Source organism: Panicum virgatum, chromosome 5K (genome assembly GCF_016808335.1).
Source record: "Panicum virgatum strain AP13 chromosome 5K, P.virgatum_v5, whole genome shotgun sequence".
Lineage (NCBI taxonomy): Eukaryota > Viridiplantae > Streptophyta > Magnoliopsida > Poales > Poaceae > Panicum > Panicum virgatum.
This window is the reverse complement of record NC_053140.1, coordinates 15,657,996-15,683,011: the sequence shown is the minus strand read 5'-3', so window position 1 is coordinate 15,683,011 and position 25,016 is coordinate 15,657,996. Positions and strand designations below refer to the sequence as shown.

At 46.8% G+C, this 25,016-nt stretch overlaps 4 protein-coding genes and 1 long non-coding RNA gene across 5 annotated transcripts; 3 read left to right on the top strand and 2 right to left on the bottom strand.

Moving 5' to 3' along the window:
- The first annotated feature begins 3,560 nt into the window (after positions 1 to 3,560).
- LOC120710559 lies at positions 3,561 to 3,833 on the top strand. Its single transcript, XM_039996209.1, has one exon. It carries the CDS (start codon positions 3,561 to 3,563, stop codon positions 3,822 to 3,824), a length of 264 nt encoding a protein of 87 aa, XP_039852143.1. The 3' UTR covers positions 3,825 to 3,833.
- Positions 3,834 to 11,209: 7,376 nt separating this feature from the next.
- Positions 11,210 to 12,496, top strand: LOC120706612. The gene is made up of 2 exons (XM_039991297.1): positions 11,210 to 11,844; positions 11,992 to 12,496. Exons 1-2 carry the CDS (start codon positions 11,742 to 11,744, stop codon positions 12,123 to 12,125), a joined length of 237 nt encoding a protein of 78 aa, XP_039847231.1. The 5' UTR covers positions 11,210 to 11,741; the 3' UTR covers positions 12,126 to 12,496.
- A 3,859-nt stretch (positions 12,497 to 16,355) lies between these two features.
- On the bottom strand, positions 16,356 to 20,101 carry LOC120710558. The gene is made up of 3 exons (XR_005689933.1): positions 19,913 to 20,101; positions 16,690 to 16,747; positions 16,356 to 16,571 (listed from the first exon to the last, which is right to left on the bottom strand). It is a non-coding gene; the product is annotated as an uncharacterized LOC120710558 (long non-coding RNA).
- A 1,736-nt stretch (positions 20,102 to 21,837) lies between these two features.
- LOC120706611 (chitinase 10-like) lies at positions 21,838 to 23,008 on the top strand. The gene has a single exon (XM_039991296.1). It carries the CDS (start codon positions 21,904 to 21,906, stop codon positions 22,765 to 22,767), a length of 864 nt encoding a protein of 287 aa, XP_039847230.1. The 5' UTR covers positions 21,838 to 21,903; the 3' UTR covers positions 22,768 to 23,008.
- Positions 23,009 to 24,279: 1,271 nt separating this feature from the next.
- On the bottom strand, positions 24,280 to 24,973 carry LOC120706610 (hydrophobic protein LTI6B-like). The gene is made up of 2 exons (XM_039991295.1): positions 24,723 to 24,973; positions 24,280 to 24,608 (listed from the first exon to the last, which is right to left on the bottom strand). The coding sequence occupies exons 1-2, from the start codon at positions 24,807 to 24,809 to the stop codon at positions 24,525 to 24,527; spliced, it is 171 nt and encodes a 56-aa protein (XP_039847229.1). The 5' UTR covers positions 24,810 to 24,973; the 3' UTR covers positions 24,280 to 24,524.
- Between the last annotated feature and the right edge of the window lie 43 nt (positions 24,974 to 25,016).

Sequence of the window (25,016 nt, the reverse complement as noted above, 5' to 3'; positions counted from 1 at the left end):
TGCGATACTCTATGATTCGATATTAAGTTGAAGTAAAAATGATAACTAGATGCACATCAGTAAATGTAAAAGATGACGTAAAATATTCTAATGGCAATGAACACAATTGTCTGTTCGAAAACATGGTAACACCCGAAATTCATGCACGTGGGCTGTGGCTTGCAGCTAGGCACTACCAATCGAACGCATTTTGGGAGCAAATGAACTAACCTGCTGCTGTCGCTGATGGGGTTGTTGCTTCCTCTCCGTGCTGCAAACTTTCAGGTGTAGCCGGTGGTTGTAGCGGAATGTTTGTTGCCTCTGCTTGTTCTTTGGCAGTCTGGTGTCAGGGGTGGTGATCTTGGATGCCTAGAACAGTTTGGCATCAGTGGATTGGGAGCGAGTCGATGTTTGGGTGGGGGGAGGCCTCCTAGTTTTATTGCGCTGGTTGCATAATCATCTATTCATCTCGCATAATCAGGGGCGCGATTCCCGATGGTTCCGATTAAGGCGTCCTTCCTTGTCCATAAACACGCCGGGTGATGGTTTTTGAACAAAACTAATAACGGCTAATTAATGGCCACCAATTATATAGCAAAATGACCATAATTGATACGGCAATAATGCTTGTTTTATGTTCCACCAATAAATAGCAATCAATGGCCCATAAAAAGGCTATCTTTTGGACCGTAAAATTGTGGTATGGGGTCATGGTGTTGCTTTTAATTGCGTTGAATGCGATGAGTGATGGTGGAGCAGTAAATATTGGTTGTGTTTTTCCTCGCCGGAGTTGGGGCTGCGCAGCCGGTGCCTTGAATAGTATTCAACACCCCGTGAGTTGAATATATATATGAAGTTTGCAAGATTAGTTTACAACAATAATACATGGCCAACGTCACATGAGAATATAACATGCATCATATTCTTGCTTGGTGCGTATTACAATATTGAGTGAGTAACCAATAATTTGGTTCAGGAAATATTGTATTTTTTTGCAGTGAAAACGCATATAACACAACTATGAAATATCATCAAGCGCATTTTGCTTGCTTACCCACCCAAGCAACGGAGTGATAGTTGAATCTTAGAAACAACAGCGCACCGTACCATATTGTACAAAAGAAGACTTCTAGTGTATCCTAAATAATATTGATATTAGCAAAGGTGTGTGTGCATCCGTTATATAGTTTTATATTTTTTAACAAAAAATATAAATACTCTAATCCATCTTCTATATATATTAACAAACGTTGAGAAGCCCGAACAACATTTTTTTGATATTGATAAATTAAACTACAACCTTTTATCAATTTGAAAATAACAATAAGTCTACAGAGAAGAACAATAGTAATTAATCACAAATATAATGAAAGGGCCGCTAGTCCCACCAGCTTTGGGCGCACTGCTTGTGGGTGGATGTAACAGGTGGCTATGATATGCGTCAAAATGCAAGCAGAGGATCAGTGAGGAACAGGGGGTGAAGCCACCCGAGCTTGCCACCAGGGTCGGCTCGCCATTGAGACAACGGGTCAAATACTAGTATGAACAGTGCTATAAACAGCAGTTTGCAGATTCCAGCAAAGGCATGCAGCTTCGCCGTTATCGTGCGACGGGCGACAGTTTGCCGTGAGGCTTCAGAGCATCACCGGCGGCGAGCTTTCCGGCAGAGGGACGCTTTGCTCAGGCGCAAAATACTGAAAAGAAGCAAGGATATCTGAACTCACTTTGTGTAAAGTGATCTGTGGTGCCCTCCGATGAGAGAATATGTTCCCTGGAAACGAAACTTACAGACAGATTCAAGCCGCTTTCTGGCTGCTTCTGAACGTGCACACGTACCGAACCGCGCGACTTGACACCTCTCCGGATTGTGCTTGCTAATTGCCTGCATGAACTTGTGATGAAAAGACTTCGGTCTCTTCGTGATCACAGTAGGATGGAACTTTTGGAAATTTTTGGAAAATTCTGCCGCACTGCAGCACAAAAGGATGAAAAGACTTAGTTGCCAGCTATACACAAAGGCCGTGTTTAGTTCCACGTGCAAAAAATTTTGCATTGGAATCTTGTTAATTTGAAGTACTAAATGAAGTCTATTTATAAAAAATTTTACACAAATGGGTTGTAAATCGTGAGACGAATCTAATGATGCTAATTAATTCATGATTAATCAGTAATTAGCGGATGGTTACGGTAGCATCACTGTTGCAAATTATGGATTAAGTGGGCTCATTAGATTCGTCTCGCGATTTACAGCCCATCCATGCAAAAAGTTTTGTGAATAGACTTCATTTAGCACTTTATGTATGTGTCGAAATATTCGATGTGATATTTTTTTGTGTTTACAGGATTTATGGAGTGTGATCTAAACAGGACCAAATGTTGCAACTTTTGGAATTTTCTGCCGCACTGCAGCCAGCAGAGCTACAGAAGATCGTACGTCTCACCCAACAACTACCAGCTGAATCCACGGGCAAACACGATGCTAGCTTTCTTGACTTTCTCCCAGTAATGCGGAGATAGAGAGCAAGCAACACTTGTGTATGGATCTGCTTTCATCGCCGAGATGTATATACAAAGTCTAAACAGTGCTGATTTGTGAACGAATCTTCAGCTCAAACAAGCTGTTTAAACTGACTAGCTACATTCATGGCGTCAGGGGCGTAGACAGGGGGGCCGGCAGGGCCTGGTCCCTATCTCTATGGCTCCTAAATTTACATTGAAAATTTAAATTTTGATTAAATTTTTATATAAATTAGTATGGTTGGCCCTCTTAATAATGAAAAAAATAAATTCCTGACTCCGCCCCTGCATGGCGTAGCCTGCTTCTACACATACAGTAATATTCTTTTTTTTGCGGGTACGTACAGCTCAACGACTCGTATTGTCAAACGTACAAAGCCTTTCGTTCCACAGTTGTTTTTTTTTTGTGGTGCCCTCCGATGAGAGAATATGTTCCCTGGAAACGAAAGGCTCAACGACTCGTATTGTCAAACGTACAAAGCCTTTCGTTCTCTGTTAGTTCTTCGTCGCAGCTCACGGTCGACGACGACCGGCCGGTCGCACTGCCCAACTCGATCTTTGCAAACCTGCCGACGTGTATGCTCACCGCACGGTTACGTGACATTTTCATCCAAGCAATAGTCGAAGTCATCGCCGATCCATGCATGGATTTTCTCCGTACGTCGATGCATGGCCAGAACCCTGGACGAATCAGTTCGGTTCAGTCACCTTTATTCGGGTTAATTGCTTGCTGTCAGTCCATGAACCATGATTACACACTACTAAGATGCTTGTGGGTACTTACTGGCGACTAAAAAAATGGAGCTTGATTACGCGACCAGGCCAACGAATGGCCAGTCAAAAAAGTGACGGGGCATCTCCGGGATTAATTAATCAGACAAAGCTGCTGCCTGCCTAACCACACGACCGGCCGGGCGGTCGCATTCATGACTAAACAAACTTGCCGCCCTTCGTTGAGCCATGGCGCCCGAGCCTCCTATAAATACACGGCCACCTCGCCATATCCCCATGCGACCAACAACCCAAACAATTCTTGTTGTAGCTTGTTGCGAGAGAGATCGTCCATGGGGAGGGGGAAGAGGTCGGTGCTCGCGTCGTTGTTTGGGTGGAAGAAGCATAGTGCCGGCAGCGGCGGGAAGGCGGCGGAGGAAGAGGCGGCGGGGAAGCCGCCGCAGCCGAGGTACTACCAGGGGACGAGGGTGCGGCCGAGCGGCGACGACGACTACGGGCGCCACTGGTACCCTGACCGTGACATCGACCGGAGGGCCTCCGAGTTCATCGAGCGGGTGCATCGCGGGATATTGCTCGCCGGCGACCGAGATGGATAGGCGTTTCGATCATATGCACGCACGTTTCTAATGGAGTGTGTCTGTGTGTGATGACAATGGCATGCATGTTTGTCGACGTTTAGCATTGTACATGTGTAGTCTTCGTTCTCATGCACGCATGCACAACGAATGAAGTTTAACATTGTTTGTTTGAGTCTTGCAGATAATTAAATAAATATTTCCGAGTGCACTCAGCTATGTGTTTCAAAAAAAAATCACCAATATATTTGCTACTCACTCCGTTTCAAATTATAATTAGTTTGACTTTTCTAACCTCAAGTTTGATCACTCGTATTATTCAAAAAATGTGTGCAAACATAGTCAAATTTAAGTTATTCTTGAATAACTTTTATTAATAAAGCAAGCTGCAACAAAAGAAGAGATATTTTGCACAAATTTTTGAACAAAACGAGTGGTGAAACTTGGGATCAAAAAAGTCAAATGAATCATAATTTGGAACCGAGGGAGTAATATCTTAGTAATTGGCCAACAAAATAGAACTCTATGTTAAAGTTTAATGGCTAGATATTGCACTCTCCGTTCTCGTAAAAGTCCATATATAGAACATCAAGCACATAGACAAATTTAAAGTACACTACAAGAAACCATTTAATCTGTGACGAATTCTGACAAAATTTTCATAACATTTTCAAAGATCGTCATGGATCTGCAATATGGATATAAGTCCCATAACACAGTGACATTTTATCGATTTCGTCATGAAGCAGCCCAAAACCTGTGACGTTTAGCAAATCCATCGCAAATAATAAATTTAGAATTATTGTCATATACTCCCTCTATCCGAAAAAACAATTCATAATAGGATTCAAAATTTGTCCCACAAAAACAAGTCATCCTACCCTATTTGAAATGTGCATGTGTACGTAATAATCAATTAGTGCCAAATATGGGTAATAAATAGGGGCAAACATAGTCATTTTACCTTCTTAGTAATCTATTCTAAAATTCCTAGGATGACTTTTTTTTAGGGACGGAGGGAGTATAGCACAAGGGGAGAAAACAAAAATAGAAAAAGAAAACAAAAAACAAGAGGTGCTCTTCACGGTGCACATATAAAAAAATTTATTGGTGTATATAAGATCATTAATCTTATTTATTACTTTGCAACGGTGCAATAAAAACAAAAGGAAAAAGAAAAATGTTAACCATACAAGAATGAGATAAGGCCCGTTAGGCGTGCCACCAGTCCAGTTCGGCCCAGTTGCCCACAAACCCTACTGCAACTCAATCTGGACCATTCATCAAGATCCAGGGGCGAGATTTGTTGAGTGTGATGAATATAGGGGCTGAGGGCTGCCCGATCCAAACCAGCAGCTACTCCTCCCTTTCTTCTCCCCTTCAGCCCAAGCACCCAGTGCCCGTCATGAGATCTAGCGTTGTAGGCCGCACCATGGCGTCGTGTGCTCCTGACCCGCTCGCGCATGCCAGTTCCTGTGCGGGTGCCTGGCAGCCGGCCCTCATGGCAGTGTGCACTGCTGGGTCAAGCGTGGCCTCTAGGCGCCATGGCAGCCTCGAGGGCCATGGACGCCGCCGCTCATTTATGATGAATTTTCTATGATTTATGATGAAAATGTTCCGTCACAAAATAAATAGTTTATTGTAGTGGTATTAATTTCAAGAAAAATAAATATAAAATAAATAACTATACAGACCGTAATAAGTTTCATAATTCAATAACCATTTGCCTTCTACTATAGCACTTAAATAAGGGTAGGGAGTAAAAATATTGAATAAATATAGTTTAATATTATCAAGGAACAAATATTGTGGAATGTTGTCTGTTGATACCATGGACAAATACAGTGAAATAGAGGAGGAGTAGTAGGTTAATTAAAGAAATAAAGAAAATGTATTTTTAAATTACTTACAGTTGTATTATAAAAAGTTAAACCAAAACACCCTATTATGAATTTTTTACTGCATGTGTCATTATTAGGAAATGAAAAAAGGTTAATGAAGGGAGAGGAGTGAACTACTTGGCTCCAAAAAAATGTACATAAGATAAACATAATATTTTTATTTATTAGATATGCTCAAAGGTTTACAACGCATGGCATGAGCTGTCGAACTTCAACTAACCACCAACCATGGCCTCTAGATAGAATAATACATTTATATTTAAGGGTCATTTTTCGACCACTGAATACCAAGTCATAACAATAATGCAAATTAATAATACCACACTCCATTCAATTATCACAAACATGTCCATATGAAGCATCATGGATGATATCCAACACTAGAACTAACAAAAACTGCTTAGAGCCACTCTAATTATTATACTATCTACAAGAATCTTGGCCTGTCAAACTAATAATTTAGTTCCCTAATTTAGCTAGAGAATCTTGACACAACAAGTCAAGATACAGACTTATAGATAAACAAATTCCATCCACATAACAGCAGATCTGGCAACAAACAAAAAGATAAAGTCATGGGCTAAAAAAACAAAGCCCAGGAAAGGACTAAAGATTTGGCTCGCAGAATAAAAAAAATAAAGATACAACAAGAAGGTGGAACGTGAGTATATATTGCAGAGAAAACACTACCTGAAACACAGCTAACAAACATCAGCAGCTTATTGTTGGAAGAACAATTGTTTCTAGGCCATTTCAACCTGATTAGCAAGTCATGATAAGATAGAAAATTAATAAGACAACCTTCAATTTGATCATTATAATCAGATCAAGCACTAATAGAAAGAGACTAGATGGCTAGACAGTTTCTTACAATGTGATGATGTCCTAAATAATAATTCAGACAAACAAAAAGTGAAAGATATAGTTATTATAGACGAAAAAGTTCCGTCCAAATAGTAACAAACCAGAAAAAGACAGGGCAATCAAATAGATATGACAAAAACATGGCGTCACAAATAAAACAACAGAATAGGTCCACAACAGCCAAGAAAAACAGCTGGGAAGGACAACACAAGAGAGCAAAACCGTGGCTGAATTACTGAAATGTAGAATTGATTAGGAGATCAAAACAAGTTGATTGAAAACAGAACAAAATGATTGTAAAATCTTTTTGCTTAGGTAGTTTTGCAATGTTTCAAATTATCAGGATTTTAATTTGATATCCTTTTCTTTGTCCTCACCATGCTACTGGGCCAAATCCACCACACCAGCACTTTCTGTTCCGGCATGACCCATGTGTCCAGGCTGTGCGGTGCTCGTGTTCAGCACACCACATTTGAATTGTTCAAATTTACTTTCTCTCGTTCTGTCCTCTCCGTTCCAGTTAACACTATCAGTAAACAAGATCATTTTGAAGCTCAGTGGTAATATAGCGGTTGAATATCTTCAAACTAATTTTAAAAAGATTATTTCTATTCGAGTGAAATGCGCCGTAGGTTTCTAAACTGTTCTCGATAAGTCGACCACCTCGAGAGTTTATGGACCTAGACGAGAATGAGCGAATAGTTTATGGGGCTACGTTGGTGCATTTCACTTTTTCCCTTAAAACTATCTCCATATTTAGAGCTGAAAGTTGGGCCGTGCCGGGCCGGCACGGCACGGACCCATCGTGCTTCGGGCTGAACCGTGCCGGGCCGACAAGGCACGGAATTTTACCGGGCCGTGCCATGCTAGGCCTAAGACCTGAAACCACAGCCCAGCACGGCCCAAAAGCACGTCAGGCCACCTTCGGGCCGTGCCAGCCCAAGCACAGCCCACAGATCATGAATACCACCATTTGAAAGGTTTTTTTTTCCATATTCTCAATCAGTAAATCATGGCATAATAAGTCTCACCAAATACATCACTCAGTTCCATTTAAAAACATACAATTCTGTATTCAACTCTTTTCTCATATCAAAATAATGATCACAAAGCAAATGATAGACTATTAAAAACAAAGACAAAGACAAAGACAAAGACAATTTGAGGGGAACTACAAATCTATTCCTCGTGCCGGGCCGGCCCAGGCACGGCCCAGGACACCGTGCCGTGCGGGGCGGCACGATGGGCCGAAATCTCAGGCACGGCCCAGCCCGCCCGTCGTGTCGTGCCAGCACGGCCCAATTGTTTTCGTGCTGGGCCGGGCTTTCGTGCCCAGGTTTTCGGGCCGTGCTCGTGCCAACCCATTAAGCACGGCCCAGATTTATAGCTCTATCCATATTCATCTCCACATCACACCATCATTTGAAAACGCCCCACCACATTTGATCAAGAGTTCAGACCATATTCGAAGGAAAAATAAACCTAGCTAATAAGGATGGACAAAGTGTAAATATAAAAATGGACCAAATTCAAATTTACTGGCAGAGCGTTTTCGTGTAGGCACCCATTAACTAAAGCATAACTTTTGCATTTACCTACGGTAATTAAACTGAAAGTTCTGTATAACGAACATCCATATGTTCTAGCACGTTAGAATTTAGAAGTAAATCAAAGTCGTTCATTCTCACAAAAAACATCTTGGTCGCTCATTCGAGATAACTAATCGAAGATAGATTATTGACATGTCACCGATGTCGTATATATAACAGCCCTCATGGATACAGCAAACTTATCCTTAATTTGAAAACTCTCAATGATTGTGAACCAGTTTAACTCTCTACCATGTGACAAGGACCGCACGGCAGCAGACACGACCAATGATAAGATCAAAAGCACCGCACATGTGAACATTTGCAACCGCACTTTAACATTTTAACGGTTCGAAGTACAAGATGAACAGACCAAAGGAATCGTCACGCAGCTCGCTGATGCAGGCTGCAGCCCTACTTGCCGGGTAGCTAGTTGCAGCCCTGCAAGTTGCAACCCTGCACTGCTGCCCCGTCAGAGGAAAGGGAGAGGGAGCCCGGGCAGGCAGCAGGCTTAACCGGGAGCAGGGAACGGAGCCATAATTGGGTCGCCGAGTACAGTCAGAACTGAACTGCAGCAGCTAGCGTGAGAGGCAGAATAAACCCCGGCGGCCGGCCGGCCGGCCAGCATCGGCATATGCGCGCATGACGATCGAGCTAGTGTGATCGATCTCGGGCAGGGGTAGGGGTGGTAAAGGGCCTAACATTTTGAACTAGAAAATCTAAAGGTCGGACTCTAAAAAGATCAGGTTCTAATTTTATACAATTTTGAACTAAAAAATTTAAGAGTTTTATTGGGCTGTGAAGAGGCCACTAGAGTCATGGCCCATTACCACCCCTAGGCAGGGGTAAGGGGGCCAGGCAAGGCAATATTATTGTGTCAGCTTGCCCATTGTACGGCATGTCCCCGAATCTTTTGATTCCGGTTGAACATGTCACGTGATGGAAAGGGTTCTTGTTGGGAGCGATAAAAGAAATCGGGTAAACCATGGAAACCGTTGAGAAGGAGTAGTTTATTTGCTGTGGTTGACAGGGTTAGAATATGATGTGGGCATATCATTGGCAAGTTGGCTGTTGCTCTGAACCCCATGTCATCTCTTGGCCAGATTAGTGTGCCTGCGACAGAATTAAAAAAAAAGTTTGTGTTGTAATAGTGCTACTTATTACAAGCTAGGGAGGCATTTTGTTGTTATTGTCGAATATGTACCGAAAATTTTATTACTCTCACCGATCAGAAATGTATTCATTTAAGATATGGGCTCGGCCTATATCTTTATTGATATATGTATGACAATATAATGAAAGTACTTTATGAAGTAATGATATATAATATACATGATGTATCTATATTTATACACTAGTCAAAGACAAAAAAAGGCTGAATGGAATTCTAAACGACTTATATTTACGATCTGACGAATCACATTTAAATCCATAAACATTTCTTACTGATTGTACAATGATTATTTTCTTTTTATATTGGGTACTGTTAGTGTGTCGAAATTCAAATCCCTGGTTCATCTAATTGTAATCCAGACCCTAGATTTGCTGGTTGGGTGCAAATCCAAACAATGAAGCAATCAGTGGAGTAAGGCAGTGGTGGTGCCTGTGGTTGCCAATAATATTAAGAAAGCAACACACAATATTTGTGGAAAGAGCGGGGTTGATGGCTTTGGGGCCAGTAGCTTGTAATATTGGTCGTCGTAATATCTTGAGTGTATCAAGAATAGCAAAATTGAGCAAGGATGTAATCTAAATTCAAGATGTGCATTCATAAAACTACGCAATGATGACAAACATATAACAAGCACAAGACATTTGATCCCTATAAAATTGGGAATGGCGAGCCAAACCTAATGTATAGCCGAGCAAGTGTGGATGAACCACATTGTAGGTAATAGAAAACCTCTGGGTAACAGAGAATGTATGTAAGTATATACAATCCTTCAGAAAAAAACAATCCTCCAAGGAAATGCCCACTGGGGAAACCGGGGCCCATCTCAACTTGGAAGAATAAGGGCATAGAAAACAAATGAAAAGTAAAAGGTGCCAAGGATTTGGCTCAAGCAACAGCTATATCGTCAGTTCATAAGCTCCATCACAGCAGTGAATATGCTCTTTTTCAAAAATTAAAAAAAAGCCGCTGTCACCCCAGGCCGCCGCCGCACGCTGCGGCCTCTATCGAGAGAAGGGAGAGGGGGGAGGGAGGGAGGCGGCGGGCGAAGGGAGGGGCGCACATGGAAGGTGGTGGCGTGGGAGAGAGGAGGGCCGGAGGGAATAATGAGGAGAGGAGTGGGAGAGGTAAATATTAGGATGGCGATGATCACTATTGGTTCATATTACGATACGACGGTGATGCCTATCGAATCTATCATAGTTGGTTCGTATTGGCCGTAATGTTGGGCATCACACCACTGGTTCTAACCGAACCGGGTAGTAGGGATGCAAGTTCCACCATTTTTGGGTCATTGGGTCGACCCAAAATTTGATAAAATGAATAAGGATGGCATACTACGTAATTAATTTGGAAGAAAAATAAACTAGAATGAGAAACCCCAAAACACCAATGGGTACCCACTTGCATTCCTAGCGGGTGGTGATGGGACGTTGGGGATAGATCGTTCTGTAGCGTTACGTGGAGACATGGGCAGCTCGGCGCACATGCACGGGACATCGACCAACCACACAGCCCGAAAGGGGTTGGTGTCGAGGCATGGCGGCACGTCCATGAATTATTCTGTTGGAGCGAGCTAGCGAGGGCTGCATATGCCTGCACACATGGCATACCCCCAATCACATGCGCTCCTTCATGATTGGGGGCCGGGCCGGGGTCGGACACGGTCGATCCACGAATGGATGGAGCGCGCGCGGCGTCCGCCGCAAAAGTACGCTCGCTTTCGTACGTCCGTCTGCACGGGCTCCGCCACCGGTCCGTCGGCGGCGCGGGGCGGCGGAGCCGACGAGCGACTCCGTGGTCCACGCACCGCGCCCAATCACGCAGCCATCTCGCTCCCGGATCGATCGATGCCCGCCGGGCGAGGCGAGGCGGCAGCGACGGCGAGGCAGCACGTGCAGCCACTGCGCGGCGCCCAACATGGCCGCGCACGCCGCTTGTCCCCCGGATCTTGCCTCCCCAACGAACACCTCCCCCTTCCTTCTCCAACCAATCACCTCCTCCCGTCGTCGTGCCGCCGTGTGCCGTGTAGCGCCCCGTCCTCCCTCCCGATCCTCTCCCCCACCTCTCCTCTCCATAATATATACTCGCGTGATGCCCACACAGCGCCATGATTAGGTCTCGCTGCTGCTGCTGCTGGCCTGCTGCTGCTGCTGCTGCGAACTAGGAGCTCCTTCCGTTAAAGTATTATCCCCTTTCTGAAGTCTGAACAGATTGCCCATCCTTCCTGAAGCTAGCAGCGCCTTCGTCCATACTCCATATAAACCGTGCCCCCTGCGTACAGATCAGCCTGCTGTTGATTTGGCCTGGCCAGTCAGTGGCGCCGGCCAGACAGAGCTGAGAGCACTCTTCTTCTCTATCCTACCCCTCTCCGCCGGCAGAGGCTTGGCCGCTAGCTTCCGCGCGTGCTTGTATGGGTTCTTGGGTGCGCACCATCACGACGCCGTTCCGGAAAGCCTGCAACGTCTTGGCCCCGCAGAAGGACGGCAAGAAGCTGCAGGAGCCGAACTCATCAGGTCAGTACAAGATTCGTTCACCCGATATATTTTTTTCATTCGGTTGATTCTGCTGCGAGCTTGGGTGTGTTTATTAGCTCTGATGGATCAATGGAGCTCGACCGGTCGCCGGCCGACACTGAATCTGATTGTTTTTTGTGCGCGCAGCTATGGTGGAGCACGTCGACGCCGAGAGAGCCAAGCTCCACGGGGAGGTGATGGCGTGCGCCTACGAGGACGTGCAGGTCATGTGGTCCATGCTCGACCAGGCCAGGATCCGGGGCCTCAGTGGCAGCTCGTGACCTCGCGCCACCAATCGTCCGTTAAGGCATTATTCCTAGGGAGCCGCATGGATGGACATGGAGTACATAGCAAAATATCTTCCCCCTCACCAAAAAAACATTCCGGGGCCACATGCTTTCTTGGAGCTTGAAGATGATGGATCATCCGAGCTATTTTTATCTGGAGTAGCTATTTGCCGTTTGCGCAGATCTCATCAGTCAATCCCTGAAACTGAGTCCATTTTGTACGTAGCTAGATTTAGCTTTGCTTTAGTTTTGGAGGTTGCTGTGAACAGGTTGAGTTTGAATCCCCACAGGCACTCTGCTCTTTAAAAGTGCTTGGTTTGGAGAGATGTACGTCACCACCCATTGGGATCCCGCTCGTTGCATTCCTTTCTCTTGTCCGGTTTGATGTACTAGGACAATAGCGAGCTCCGCTGCACAAGTCATCGTGCGGACCCATGCGTGCGGACGAAGGCTGGGAGAAGGCCCACTGCAGCCCATGGCTCTCTAATTTTTTTTCCTTTTCTATTTGCTTTATTTTTCCCTTTCCTTTCTTTCCTCGTTCTTTCTTCCACCTTATCCTCTTCTCCTGTGCACTCCGCCGCCTCCTCTTCTCTAGGCCTCGAGCGGACTCTGCCGCCCTCCCGCTCGATCCCACTTGATGTCGCGCCGCCAAACGCTGATCTGCCATTCACCGGCGCTCCTCCGCGTGCCGCCTAACGCTGCTCCGCCGCCCGCCGGCCCTCTTCCCCGCGCGGACCAGCACGGCTCTGTCGTCGCAGCCTCCCAGCACGCGTGGTCCATCCCCTCGAACGGCTGCTACCGCCGCCGCGGTGCTCCGCTTCCGCTTAGCGGCAGAAGGCGAGCGGCCTCCGCGTCATTCCGCCTGGCGCCGCCGCCCCTTCCTTCACCAACGGAGAGGGGTGGAGCCGCCGACGGGCCTTCCACCGCGGGTCAGCAATAGTGGCAGCGGCGGCGCGGGTCGCTGTGGCTGGGAGGGAGGGAGAGAGGGGCGCCGCCGGGTGACGGAGAGAGGGAGGACCGGCATGCCCTGTGGGGATCTGGGTTTGCGCCTCCGGAGCAGCAGGCCAAACCTTTACGGCGGCGAGGCATAGGCGGTGGGCGGCGGTCGACGGCTGATGGGTGGGCGCAGGGCACGGAGGCGGTCGGCAGGGCGCAGACCGAGGCGCTGCGACCACGGTAGGTGGGCGCGGCAAATCCATGACCCGTGTCAGGCGTCTTTCTCCGAGGCCGAGTCTCAACTTTTCCTCCCCCTCAAAGCACACGTGTCGCTCTGGGAGCACCCGGGTGCTCCAGTCCTCCCTCCCCACGGTGGATAGTAGTAAGAGTATATGTGACACGTCTAGATGCTTTCATCATGTCTGCGACTTGCCTTCTTAATTTCCTGTCCGTGAAATTAACTTCCGATCCGTAGTAGGGATGAAATTAATTAAAATTTCTTCTTCGATGAACTCAATGATTCTGTAACAATATATTAAACTATATTTGGTGAAATCTGGGCAAATTTTTGATGAGGCATTTGGGTATCTCAAAATATAAAGTGTAGGATAAACTGTCCAATTTTCTTTAGAGAAGAGAATATAGGAACACGCTCCGAGAAACAATTAGTACTTTGAAAGGCTAGCTGTACTTTTTATGGGTGAGCGGCTAATATTGGCCAACTCACTGCTTAGTAGTTTATCCATTTATATAATATCTTTTTTCACCGTCCATGAGGTGTACTTAAAAATACGAATTATTTTCAGATCATAATTTTCTAGCAAATCGATCATCGTCGGAAAATTAAAGAAACTGTCTTGCTGAATGGGACATTCTGTACCAAATCCAAGATCACGAAGAGTTGATTAGCAGTCCATACCAGACATTAAGAACACCACCTTACCTATGAAGTGGTTCTATATGTGTTAGAAATTTAGGCAATTTCAGTAGTAATTTAATCTAGAAAAAGATTAAGAACAAGTTCGTGATCTCATATATGTGCATGTGTGATCCAAATGACACAAACATGTAGATAATACTTATTATTATGATGATTTTAATTGTTGAAAACTAGGGTTATGATACAACATACCCAGCGTCACCAGGGCCGATTGAGCTAGTCGGCATAGTGTCTGTTGAAGTAGTTGTCCCGCTTGGTGTAGTGCGGAGAGGTTCACTACTGGAAACCGGAATTTCTCTGAGGGTGCACATACCCACAGGGAAATGCAAAACACTTTCCCTGTGTGTGTACCGTCAGGGAATAACTGCCAGGGATAAATCGACAGAGAATTATCAATTTGCCTGAGGGTTTTTTTATCCTTGTGGGTTTTTGGAATTTCCCTGTCGGTGGGCTTTTGTCAGTGAAAATTCAAGCCACCAGACCTGACCATTATTTTCCCGTCGACCAAAACCCACAGGAAAATTGTTGACACCGAGAGGGAAAAGGAATTTCCATGTCTACATTGTATCGTCAGTGAAACTATTATTTCTCGTGTCGATTCCCTTACCGACAGGGTAATTTATGGGCTGTTCTGTCACATATTCCTGACATCATTTAACCGACGCCGTCAGGGAAATTAATCATTCAATCATGAGTATATCAAAACATTGAATAAAATATTAACAAATTGAATTTTGATACAGATGATATTGTTCAACAATAATTCATAATCAAATTCCACGTAAAATCCATGTTCACAATTTCATAGATATCATAACATGTCCAAATGTTGGCATCAATTAGTACACGCTAGTAAAATAAGCAGCCCACCAAACCCATAAACTCATAGTACTATCTAGAGTCTGTAATATCAATCAACCAAAGTGCATGCATGCATATATAGGTGCAGCACTGCAAAAGACGAACTGTGAGCTATCATTCTATTTTCAAAAGATGAAGTTGCACCATCAGACAATGCATTGCTTCCACTCTAATCAAGGTGCATCATCACACAAGGCATTGTTTCCACTATGTTGGTTGCTGCCTTGAATGTTATCATTGTTTGTGCCACCGAGGTCCTCACCATTGTGGGCTGTTAGTGGATTCCGAGCTAACATGAGATGAACCAGTTGCCAGCTTGGGAATGACACTTATATAAGCATATTGTCGGTACCCTGTAGCAGGGATACCCACTCTTACTGCAGCAAGGCAGGACTCGTGTAGTCATCAATAACTACGCCCTAAGGGGCGGAGCAGCCGGGCCCTAGGGATCCGGCACCTACCTCACCGGGCCAACGGCTCCGGACCCGTTCCCTGCTCTGGGAACGGGTCTGGTGACGCCACGTGTCCTTGAGGAGGGGAAGCTCCGCGCCAACAGCCGAGGGCTCGGACCCTCCATAGGGGTCCGGGACCTCCCCGCGACCGTCCGGACCTCCCACGCGCGTAAAACCAATATACCGCCGGGGCGGGGTCCGGGGGCGCCACGTGTTCCGCAGGCACAGGCGCGGGAAGACTCGCCCACCCACCGCATTCAATGTGGGTGGTTGAGGCGTGCTCTGCCGCCGCGGCACGCGGGGCAGCTTTTGTCAGGCCTCACTATAGACCGCATATTACCGAGGTACACAGTGCAGCCGCATGCGCCGCATCCGCGCAGAGCCCGTCTGCCGCATTAAATGGATACGATGGCACGACACCCTTTCATCATATTGACTACGCCTCAAGCTACACGGCCGTTCAGCTACGCGGCAGGCTACGGTAAGCTGCGCCGCAAGCTACGCTCTGGCGCCGTTTCGACAAGACAGGGCATGGCTATGCCGGACGGAAGATTCCCACGGGCAAGGCAAGGAAATCCCGGAATAAGATCTTTCCCAGGCGTAGCACCATAATAGTGCTAGGCCATTCGTATTAAATACAACATTGTTGGGCCCACCTGTTGGGGACTCAACGACCATGTACGCGCCTCCCTTGAGATATAAAAGGGAGGCGCTCGCTGCACACGCCAGACTCTCTCGACACTCTCAAAAAACACTAGCTCGGATTCACTCCGAACAATCCCGTTCTCAACCTCTTGAGAGCACAAGCAATACAACACACAGTGGGCGTAGGGTATTACCCTCCGGCAGCCCGAACCACTCTAAACCTGATGTGTTCATCGTGTTCTTGCATCTAGATTGGACTAATCATAGCTACCCCCGAGTACTCACCCTCTGGGTTTAGACGGGTGCACTACGCCACCCGGCTGTGGGTTTGCACAACACGACACGTATACTCTTAGGCAAGTATTCAAAAATTGTATGAAGAATGCAAGAGACTAATAAGGTACTGCATGGCTTTCTTAGGCAAAGCATTATTGCATCTTGTAAACAAAGCAGAAAATGCAGCAGTTCATACAAGAGATGAAGGCCATACATCAGGTAAACATAAACAAAGCATAACAAATGCTTTAGGTTCTTACCACAACCAAACACCTTCCTAGTCTTGCTGATCCCTTTTGCAGTGGATTAATACTGGGTGGTTCCTTACATCTGCAGACCATAAAAAGAGGAAACGGGTCATTAATGGATCAAAATAGTTTCATATGATCATTTAACAATTTTAGTCGACAGCAAACTTAAATTGGAAAGATGGAGCCTAATTCAGTACCAATCAAGACCCTAAGAGTCCCCACGATGGCATCCACAGGTATGGACACGTATGGATCCTGCAGATGCAAACATTTAAAATGTGCTGAACTTGCTGATATAAGAATTCAAAAAAGCAGTAGACAACAGTAGTTGCTTCAAAGGAAATCAACAGGAATTAACACTAAAGAGGTCCCAAGTTACAGATTAGTAAGGTGCAATATGGAGAATCAAATAAAAGGAAGACACTGTATTGCACAAAAAACTGCATGCCTGTTTTCAGTAATGTCAATTTCCCTGTGTGTAGTCGAAAAAACCCTCAAGGAAATTGGACACACATAGGGAAAAGATGGTTTCCAGTAGTGGTTGCAGTACTGATCTCCTGCCGCCACCAGGAACGTCCACCAGGAACGTCGAGAGATGTTCATGATCAAACAGTCGCGTCCTTTATGATGCTTCCCAAAAAACGTGATTGTCGTTCTCCACTCGAAGCAGATGAATTCGTCGGGTCGGTTCTGAAGGCCTGCTCTTTCTATTCTTGCTCGCCGAAACAGAGATGGGGAAACTTGGATTGCTACTGATCTATGGATATCCTTGAGACCATTCCCAAATGTTGAGCGTGAGCTTTCTTTTATAATTGAGAGAAGAGCCTCACAGAAGAGCAAGAACCCTTTCATAACACCCTCCATTAGCCACATTTAATTGTCATGCAACTCACGTGAGAGTAAGTGGTGCAGCATGAAAGAGACTCTTTTTATCAAGAGTAAAAACTCTTGTAACCCCTCCACTATAACCAGCGTTTAACTCTGCTTAGAAAATAAAATATTTTCCAACCAACGTTAATTGCATTGAGTTTCATCACGCCATGACATGCACGCACTGCACACGGGCTCTCTCAGCTCGGCTAGGCGCATATAGCACAAAATATTTAATACATACCTTAGAATTGTTTGATTTAATTAGATATAATATTGGGCTTGATCCCCATTAAATCCAATAATCCCCACTAAATTCTAGGACACATGTTAAATAATCTCACATCCACAGTTTTTTTTGATATACCAGAGTTTCGATGGAGACTATTAAATTGAACATCCATCTAGGACAACGGTTACGCTCATTCACAACTAAACAATAGACTATGCCTTGAATTAATAGTTTTGTGCGAAATCAGTTTCGCCCATGTTCTTTTCTGGTACTAGACTACTACAAGCATCCCCTCTGATTGAAGCATATAAGTCACACTTCGAGGTTTTTCATGAGTATTTAGATATTTCCCACAACTCATAGACTGTGACTAGCCGTCGAACTCATATAGGTGTGTTTCTGCTAAGATGTTTTGTAGAACAACATCTACGCTTCAATAAACCACTCAGATCACATTAAGGTACAGACAAACCTGCCATATACCTTAGAAAAATGTGCAAGCTCTCTTTCTAGCCAGAAAATTAAACTAGATTTGGCCCATAATCCTCCGAAAGCTGAGGTAATTCGGTAAGAAAAAAAATAAACTGGGAACAGGCTCACAAAAACTAGTGGCCGGAAGCTCGGGATGGGCGACGAGGACACCAGCCGTGAGGTGGGCGACGATCGGAGGGGACGCAGCCGTGCGGGGTCGACACCGCCTCCGTGGAGCGCCCTCCTCAGGTGCTGAACGGATTCGCGAGGTTGGATTCCTCCGAGCACCGGCAACTTTCACGGAGGGCGGCGGCGGCGGCAGCGGACGGCCAGGCGGGGCCTCTCATTTCGTGCGTTGGGGTTACAAACTTACAGGAGTCAGGAAGATATTGGGCCCTAGTTTGCTTTTCCAATGGGCTGGGCATACATCCAGCTGAAAGGCTGGGCTGCAGCCCGCCGAATAATCTTCAGGCGAACAGGCTAGCACGCCCAGATTGGAAGACCCTACGCGCGGAAATGCTAGGGGTCACGCGCTACTGCAAGCAGACCAGTCGCAGAAGGCCCACCGGCGGCCCACATAGCTAACGCCGGTGCCGGCGCTCACCGCACTGCCGAGTTAGGATTTGCAAGGTTGATGAGGTTGGGGGGGGGGGGGGGGGGGGGGGCACTGACAAGGTGGGGGGAGCTCCCCGTTCACCTACGGCTGAAGTGCTGGCTTTAGGATTTTGGGTTTTCGGTGTTGGGCGGTTTTCATAGTCGGCGGCTATAGAAGGGGAAGGTCGGAGGAGGCGGCGGCCCCGCGGCGGTGGGCTGGTGCCGGTTCGGCGGCCAAAGCTATTCATCACGCGCACGGGTGGCAGTCAAGTTATCGCAGAAGCGCCGTGACATCCTGTTCATCTTCCCCGATGAGCTCCGACCAGAGTTCAGGACCTTCATGATTGGGGATTGCCAGGTTCTGTGGCCTCCTGCAGCCTTAGAAGGGGGGAGGGGGGGCAGGAAAGCCCCACAGTGGAGGTGGGTTGTGGGCGGTGGTGGGGAGACATGCGGTGGGCCAGACCCCGAGTGGAGGAGTTCTGATCCGAGCTGATTAGTGTTGGCGGCGAGCTCCGACGGAGATGTCGAAGCCGGGAAAGCGGGGGCGCGGCACTGAAAAAGCTTCTGTGATAGATCATCGCCAACTCGCACAAAGCGATAAATTGCCATAGTTGAATTTTTTGAGTATTTTGTGCAAGCTATAGTCACAAATGGTTATTAATTAGTTTCTGAGCATGTGTTCTCTGTGGTCCGAAGATTGTTCAGCAAGCTCAAGCATGGGAAAATAATGTCAATGTTTGCTAACACATATAGTCTGTTTGATGGCAGAGGTAAACTTGTCTGAGAAAGGTGTTCTATGCTCTGGTGGTGGAAATACTTTTATATGGTCCATGATGTCCTAATACAAATTCCCATAGATTTATAGTGTCTTGTGATGAAAACATTTAGTCCCTCCTTTCACTTTTATAAGACCCACACGCATTAAAACTTTGCAATCTTCAACCATGAATTTAAGTTTATAACCATAACTGATATATTGTACGATTAAATGGTGAAAGTGTTATTTGGAAGACCATGCCATGTTACACTATGTCCTCATTTTTACAAGATGTTAGAATATGTCTTATAAAAATAGAAAGAGGGAGTATTTTTAGTGGCTCGTGGTAAAAACCAACTTTAAAAGTGCCCATGAACTAATTTTGCCAAATCGGAAGCGGCAGAACAAATATGCTGCTACATACTGCACAATGCATCCACATCCCCTTGTGAAAACGTAAAGCAAGCAAGAAGTACAGAGGCTGACATGTTCTTACCCGGAGTAAGTAGTTCCTACAGCCAGAGCAAAACTAACATTAGTCGTTTGATTATTGGAGCTGCTAGGGCCCGGACGTCCAATCTGGACGCCGCTATCGGACAGTACGACTAGAGAGAAAATTCCGGCCGCAGCATTGTTTGATGTTGCATGCAACATGAACAGATCTTCCGGCCGCAATATTGTTTGATGTTGCATGCAACATGAACAGATCAAATGAAACACTTAGAACATGCTGCAACATTTATCAGAAATATTTGCAAGATCAAAAATTAGCGTTTGCAACATCAAAAATAGTTGAAAAAATAGTGTTAGCCATCAATAATGATGAGTAAAAAACCGCCGCAACATCAGCTTCATGTTGCATGAAACATTCAAATCCCTCATTAAAGATGCAACATCCAGATAAAACATTTAGATCTACTTTTGCAACATCCACATAAAACACTTACAATATTTTTATAATACACTTGAAACATACGATTACAACATATGTCATCAAGCTCCTAAGCATCGTCTTCTACCTCTACACTCCATAGCCATGCCTGTGCCATGGCTAGACCGCCGCCGCAGTCAGCTGCGGCCACGGCGCTCTGCTGCGCTGCTGCACGCACCCCCTCTGCTGCTCCTCCGGGCTCCTACGGGCGTGCCGCCGCTGCTTTGCTCTATCAGGCGAGCTGCTTCGCCACTGCCCTGCGTGCCCTATAAGGCACTTCGCCCGCCGCGCCCTGCACACCCCGCGCACCAGGGTTGAGGGAAGCTGCACGACGCCACTGAGATGGGACTCATGGGAGAGGCCTGCGAGTCAGAGAAGAATGAGGGGATAAGATAGGAACGAACAGAGGTGACATCAGGAGTGGATAAGGTGGGAAGGAAACCGTCCGACGCATCGGACGTAAGTTTCCTAGCATTACCGTTTGACAATTAAACAGTGCGCACCACTCATGCATGATGTATCTCTGCTGGACTCCAAGTTGAAGTAATTCTTCATTTTACTATTTGCAAATGGTAAATTTGCTAATCACCGCGTACCATCCGTTATCTCACTGACATGTGCGCGTCTAAGACCCACGGTCTTGTATTGTACAAGGATGCACGTGACAATTTCTGCCGGCCGTGCACTAAAATAAGTAAATAATCGACCTCCACGGGACACCAGTCAACGCCCCGAAAAGGCGCACATCAGGTTGATCATGCTCCAACTGGAGTGGCACACTCACCTTTTAGTATTTCTTTTAAAAATAAACTCACCTTTTAGCTGACCTGGTCAAATCTCCTATTCGCACATGTAAGCCAAATACCATCTCCATTTCTTAATGGAACGCCCATTTTGCTGGATACAATGCTGGCCTGCACTACTACCAACTCCACTTCGCTTGCCATCTCGACTCTAATCCCTATACTAGTGTGCAAGATCTTCGATACTAGTCCGGCTTGAGATTCATCAGTCAAGAATGGGAGACGAATCAGAAAGAAAAAAAAATTCAATATGCATCCTTCAAAAAAAAAGAACATTTCAACTTTTTTTTAAACCGGAACAAGTCCTGCTTTATTTTATAGAAAACCATAAAACGTTTGAAAATAACATTTCAACTAGCTCAGAACAAGTCCTGTTTCGTCCCTTTTTGTGCTTATTAATTCCTTCTGTTGATCGATTTTCCGGTGAAAAGAGACCGGCTCAGCTCGCACGACGGATAATGATGGCTTATTCAGACAGGATCAAGTCAACCAGTGATGGCGCGGCCCATCGGTGATCGGATCAAGCTCTGACCTCAAGCTACCTACTAGTACTAGGCTACTAGCCCGGCCGGCGGCCCCCACCACCCATCATCGGCCGGCAGGCCGGCCTCGTCTCTTCCATGCGTCCCGACGCCCCGTGCCACTAGCCGGCGACGCAGCCTCTATATATGGCGCGCATCCGTGCGGTGCGGCCATGTCGCTCCAACACACACTCACTCCAACACCACTTGATTGCAATCATCATCGGCAACAATGGCGTGTTCTTGCGCCACGCACTACGGCGCCCTAGTGGTCGCCGTGGCCGCTTTCCTCGTTGCTGCTTCCGGCGGCAGCAGCGCCGGCGCGGCGGCGGCGAGGTACGGGTACGGCCCCGGGCGGTGCAGCCCGGTGGCGGAGCTGGTGAGCGAGCAGCTGTACAACTCCCTGTTCCTGCACAAGGACGACCCGGCCTGCCCCGCCAGGGGCTTCTACACTTACGCCTCCTTCGTCAGCGCCGCCCGGACGTTCCCCAGGTTCGCGGCCACCGGCGACCTCGGCACCCGCAAGCGCGAGCTCGCCGCCTTCCTCGCGCAGATCTCCCACGAGACCACCGGCGGCTGGGCCACGGCGCCGGACGGCGAGTTCTCGTGGGGCCTCTGCTTCAAGGAGGAGATCAGCCCGGCGAGCGACTACTGCGACGCCACGGACGCGCGGTGGCCGTGCTACCCGGGCAGGTCCTACCACGGCCGGGGCCCCATCCAGCTCTCGTGGAACTTCAACTACGGGCCGGCGGGGCGCGCGCTGGGCTTCGACGGCCTGCGCAACCCGGAGGTGGTGGCCAACTGCTCCGAGACGGCGTTCCGGACGGCGCTGTGGTTCTGGATGACGCCGCGCCGCCCCAAGCCGTCGTGCCACGAGGTCATGGTCGGGGAGTACCGCGCCTCCGCCGCCGACCTCGCCGCCAACCGGGCGCCGGGGTTCGGGCTCGTCACCAACATCGTCAACGGGGGGCTCGAGTGCAACCGCACCGACGACGCCAGGGTGAACAACCGGATCGGGTTCTACCGGAGATACTGCCAGATCTTCAACGTCGACGCCGGGCCAAACCTCGACTGCGCGCACCAGCAGCCGTACTAGCCTGGCCGTGAATTAGCAATAGCATGGGTCGATCGTGATGCCCATACAACGCCCTCGATCTCGTTTAATTTAGTTGTTTCATTCTGTCGGTAGAATTTGTCAAGCAGGTAGCGTTCATGCTCTCTCGTTCTGCTTGTAAGAAGATGGAAACTTAAACCACCTGAAAACATGCGTGTTAAAAGTCACTGGCAAAGATTGCAAAACTGCAAAACTGACAGATACCAAGCCAGTCATGTCACAAGATCTAACTCACATTCATATCACAGAAATCTAAAGAAAAAGAGAATTGTTTCCGTCGTTCATCACGAAGGCTGAAAGCCCATGACACATCACCATCGAGTCTGTGAATCGGGCTGATTCTTGGATGGTTGCGCCGGTGGTGAAGGTAGAAATTAAAGGCCCATGAATGTTGAGACCACCATTCGCTCGCTACTCCCTCGAGGCAACTCGCTTCTCCGTTTCCTCGCCGCTTCCTCAGCGCGACGCCGCGACGGCCTAGTGTACCGGACAACGTGGCTCATGGTGAGGCCTTTTATAGGATTTCAAAATAAGATATAGTTGCTGCCGTAAAAATCGGTTGGTGATCTTTACAGAGCACAACGTGTTAAGGGCTGGGAGTTCTGCTTATCTCCATCCTTCAAATGAGGTTCGAGGCGCGCCAGTCAATTTGACGTGTAATTAATAAGAAAAAAAATTATAAGTAAATAATAAGGAATGCATCGGCTGAGATTTCGAAAGTTCCAGAGTGAATATCGGCTATAAAATCCGAGACTACTTGTCGATGGATTTAATTATAGCGAAGTATATCCTTGTCAACATTTACTATAAAAATATCTAGATCAAGATTCAAACGGTTGTTTGATAAGCATCAAAATTTTGATGAATAAAGCCGATGAAAACTTGATCAAGACATGGTAAATTGTGATATCTATTAAAACTAATAAGAGATCGGAATGATGCGTCTAGTAAAGATGCAGCCCTGTTTACTTAAGAAGTCGCCGAGAATTACTATTACTCCTCCTAGGATTTCGGCGATGAGCCGAGAAAAATTGTATTGATGATTGGTTGTCTTTCTACGGACCCTGACTTCAACTAAAGACTCCTAATCGATTTCGATGAACTAAACTTGACAAAAAAAAGAAGCGCACGATGCAAGGTTTGGGCTTGCGTGGGCCACACACTCTCATTATTCATATGGGCCTCTTTTTGTGTCCCGCCCAATTCAAAGCTAGGACACCTTCCATGATCTTCCTCCAAAACTTTCAGAAGATGTCGAAAGTTCATCTCAGGGTGATTTGAAATTATAAGTGTCGTGATCTGTCCAGCTGGGTTGTGACGCGTAACGCATTAATCACCAACAATAGGATTGCTGACTAATAGCGGACCCCGTGGTGATTACGAAACAAAAGGTTTCAGTCGAGCCTCATCGCGTGTCTCGGATGGGCTGAGCTTTGAGGACGACAGGAAGGAAAGTAGCAGCCTCCCACTCATTCCCCTAAGAAACCAAAGGCAGTCTCGCAGAATCATACTGCAATTTCAGCTGAACAACAAGAATACAAGATGGATCGGAGTTTGTCGTACATCGGTTTGCTACGGTTTCAGATGAAACATTGCACAACACGAACAGGTGTTCAGCAGCATAAGAGACTGCAGACTGCACTACTGCAGTACAGAATACATCGTCCTATCTGGTTGCAGGAAGAACCCGAGCATCTCATCACCTCCGGGCTTAACTGTTGTTGTCTTGTTCGACACTACTATTTGGTGATGGCGTAGACCGCGTAGATGATCCCCGGGAGGTAGCCGAGGAAGGTGAGCAGGAGGCAGATCCAGAACTCGAGCTGCAGCCGGCGATCGGGGATAGATTCAATTAGTCGATGATGGCGTCAGATCAAGTCGATGCAGAGTGTACTGTTAGTTATTCAGATAAATGAAGTACTAGCAGCCAGCTGTACCTTGCAGCCGAACTTGAGGAAGACACCGAGCGGGGGGAGGATGATGGCGATGAGGATGTCGATGCAGTTCGCCGTGCCCTCGGCCATGGTGCTCCGATCCGAACGGCAAGAAACCGAGGTGTGGCTCCGATCAGGCTCGGTTGATCCCTTTTCTTTCTTCCCTTCCCTGCGCTGCTATGCTTGGCTTATATGTGTAAACAAACTAACAGCACTGACACCGCTATATATGCGCAGCAACTGAGGGAGCGCAACAGCCTCGTCAGTTTGCAGCTTCAGCTGCAGAGCCGGTACCGG

What these genes read in the sequence shown, in the direction of transcription:
- LOC120710559 (XM_039996209.1), top strand. Translation starts at nt 3,561, where the DNA reads ATGGGGAGGGGGAAGAGGTCGGTGCTCGCGTCGTTGTTTGGGTGGAAG.
- LOC120706612 (XM_039991297.1), top strand. Translation starts at nt 11,742, where the DNA reads ATGGGTTCTTGGGTGCGCACCATCACGACGCCGTTCCGGAAAGCCTGC. An exon ending in GCAGGAGCCGAACTCATCAG is followed by an intron (nt 11,845 to 11,991) that starts GTCAGTACAAGA and finishes TTGTGCGCGCAG; the next exon opens with CTATGGTGGAGCACGTCGAC.
- LOC120706611 (XM_039991296.1), top strand. Translation starts at nt 21,904, where the DNA reads ATGGCGTGTTCTTGCGCCACGCACTACGGCGCCCTAGTGGTCGCCGTG.
- LOC120706610 (XM_039991295.1), bottom strand. Translation starts at nt 24,809, where the DNA reads ATGGCCGAGGGCACGGCGAACTGCATCGACATCCTCATCGCCATCATC. An exon ending in TCCTCAAGTTCGGCTGCAAG is followed by an intron (nt 24,609 to 24,722) that starts GTACAGCTGGCT and finishes CGCCGGCTGCAG; the next exon opens with CTCGAGTTCTGGATCTGCCT.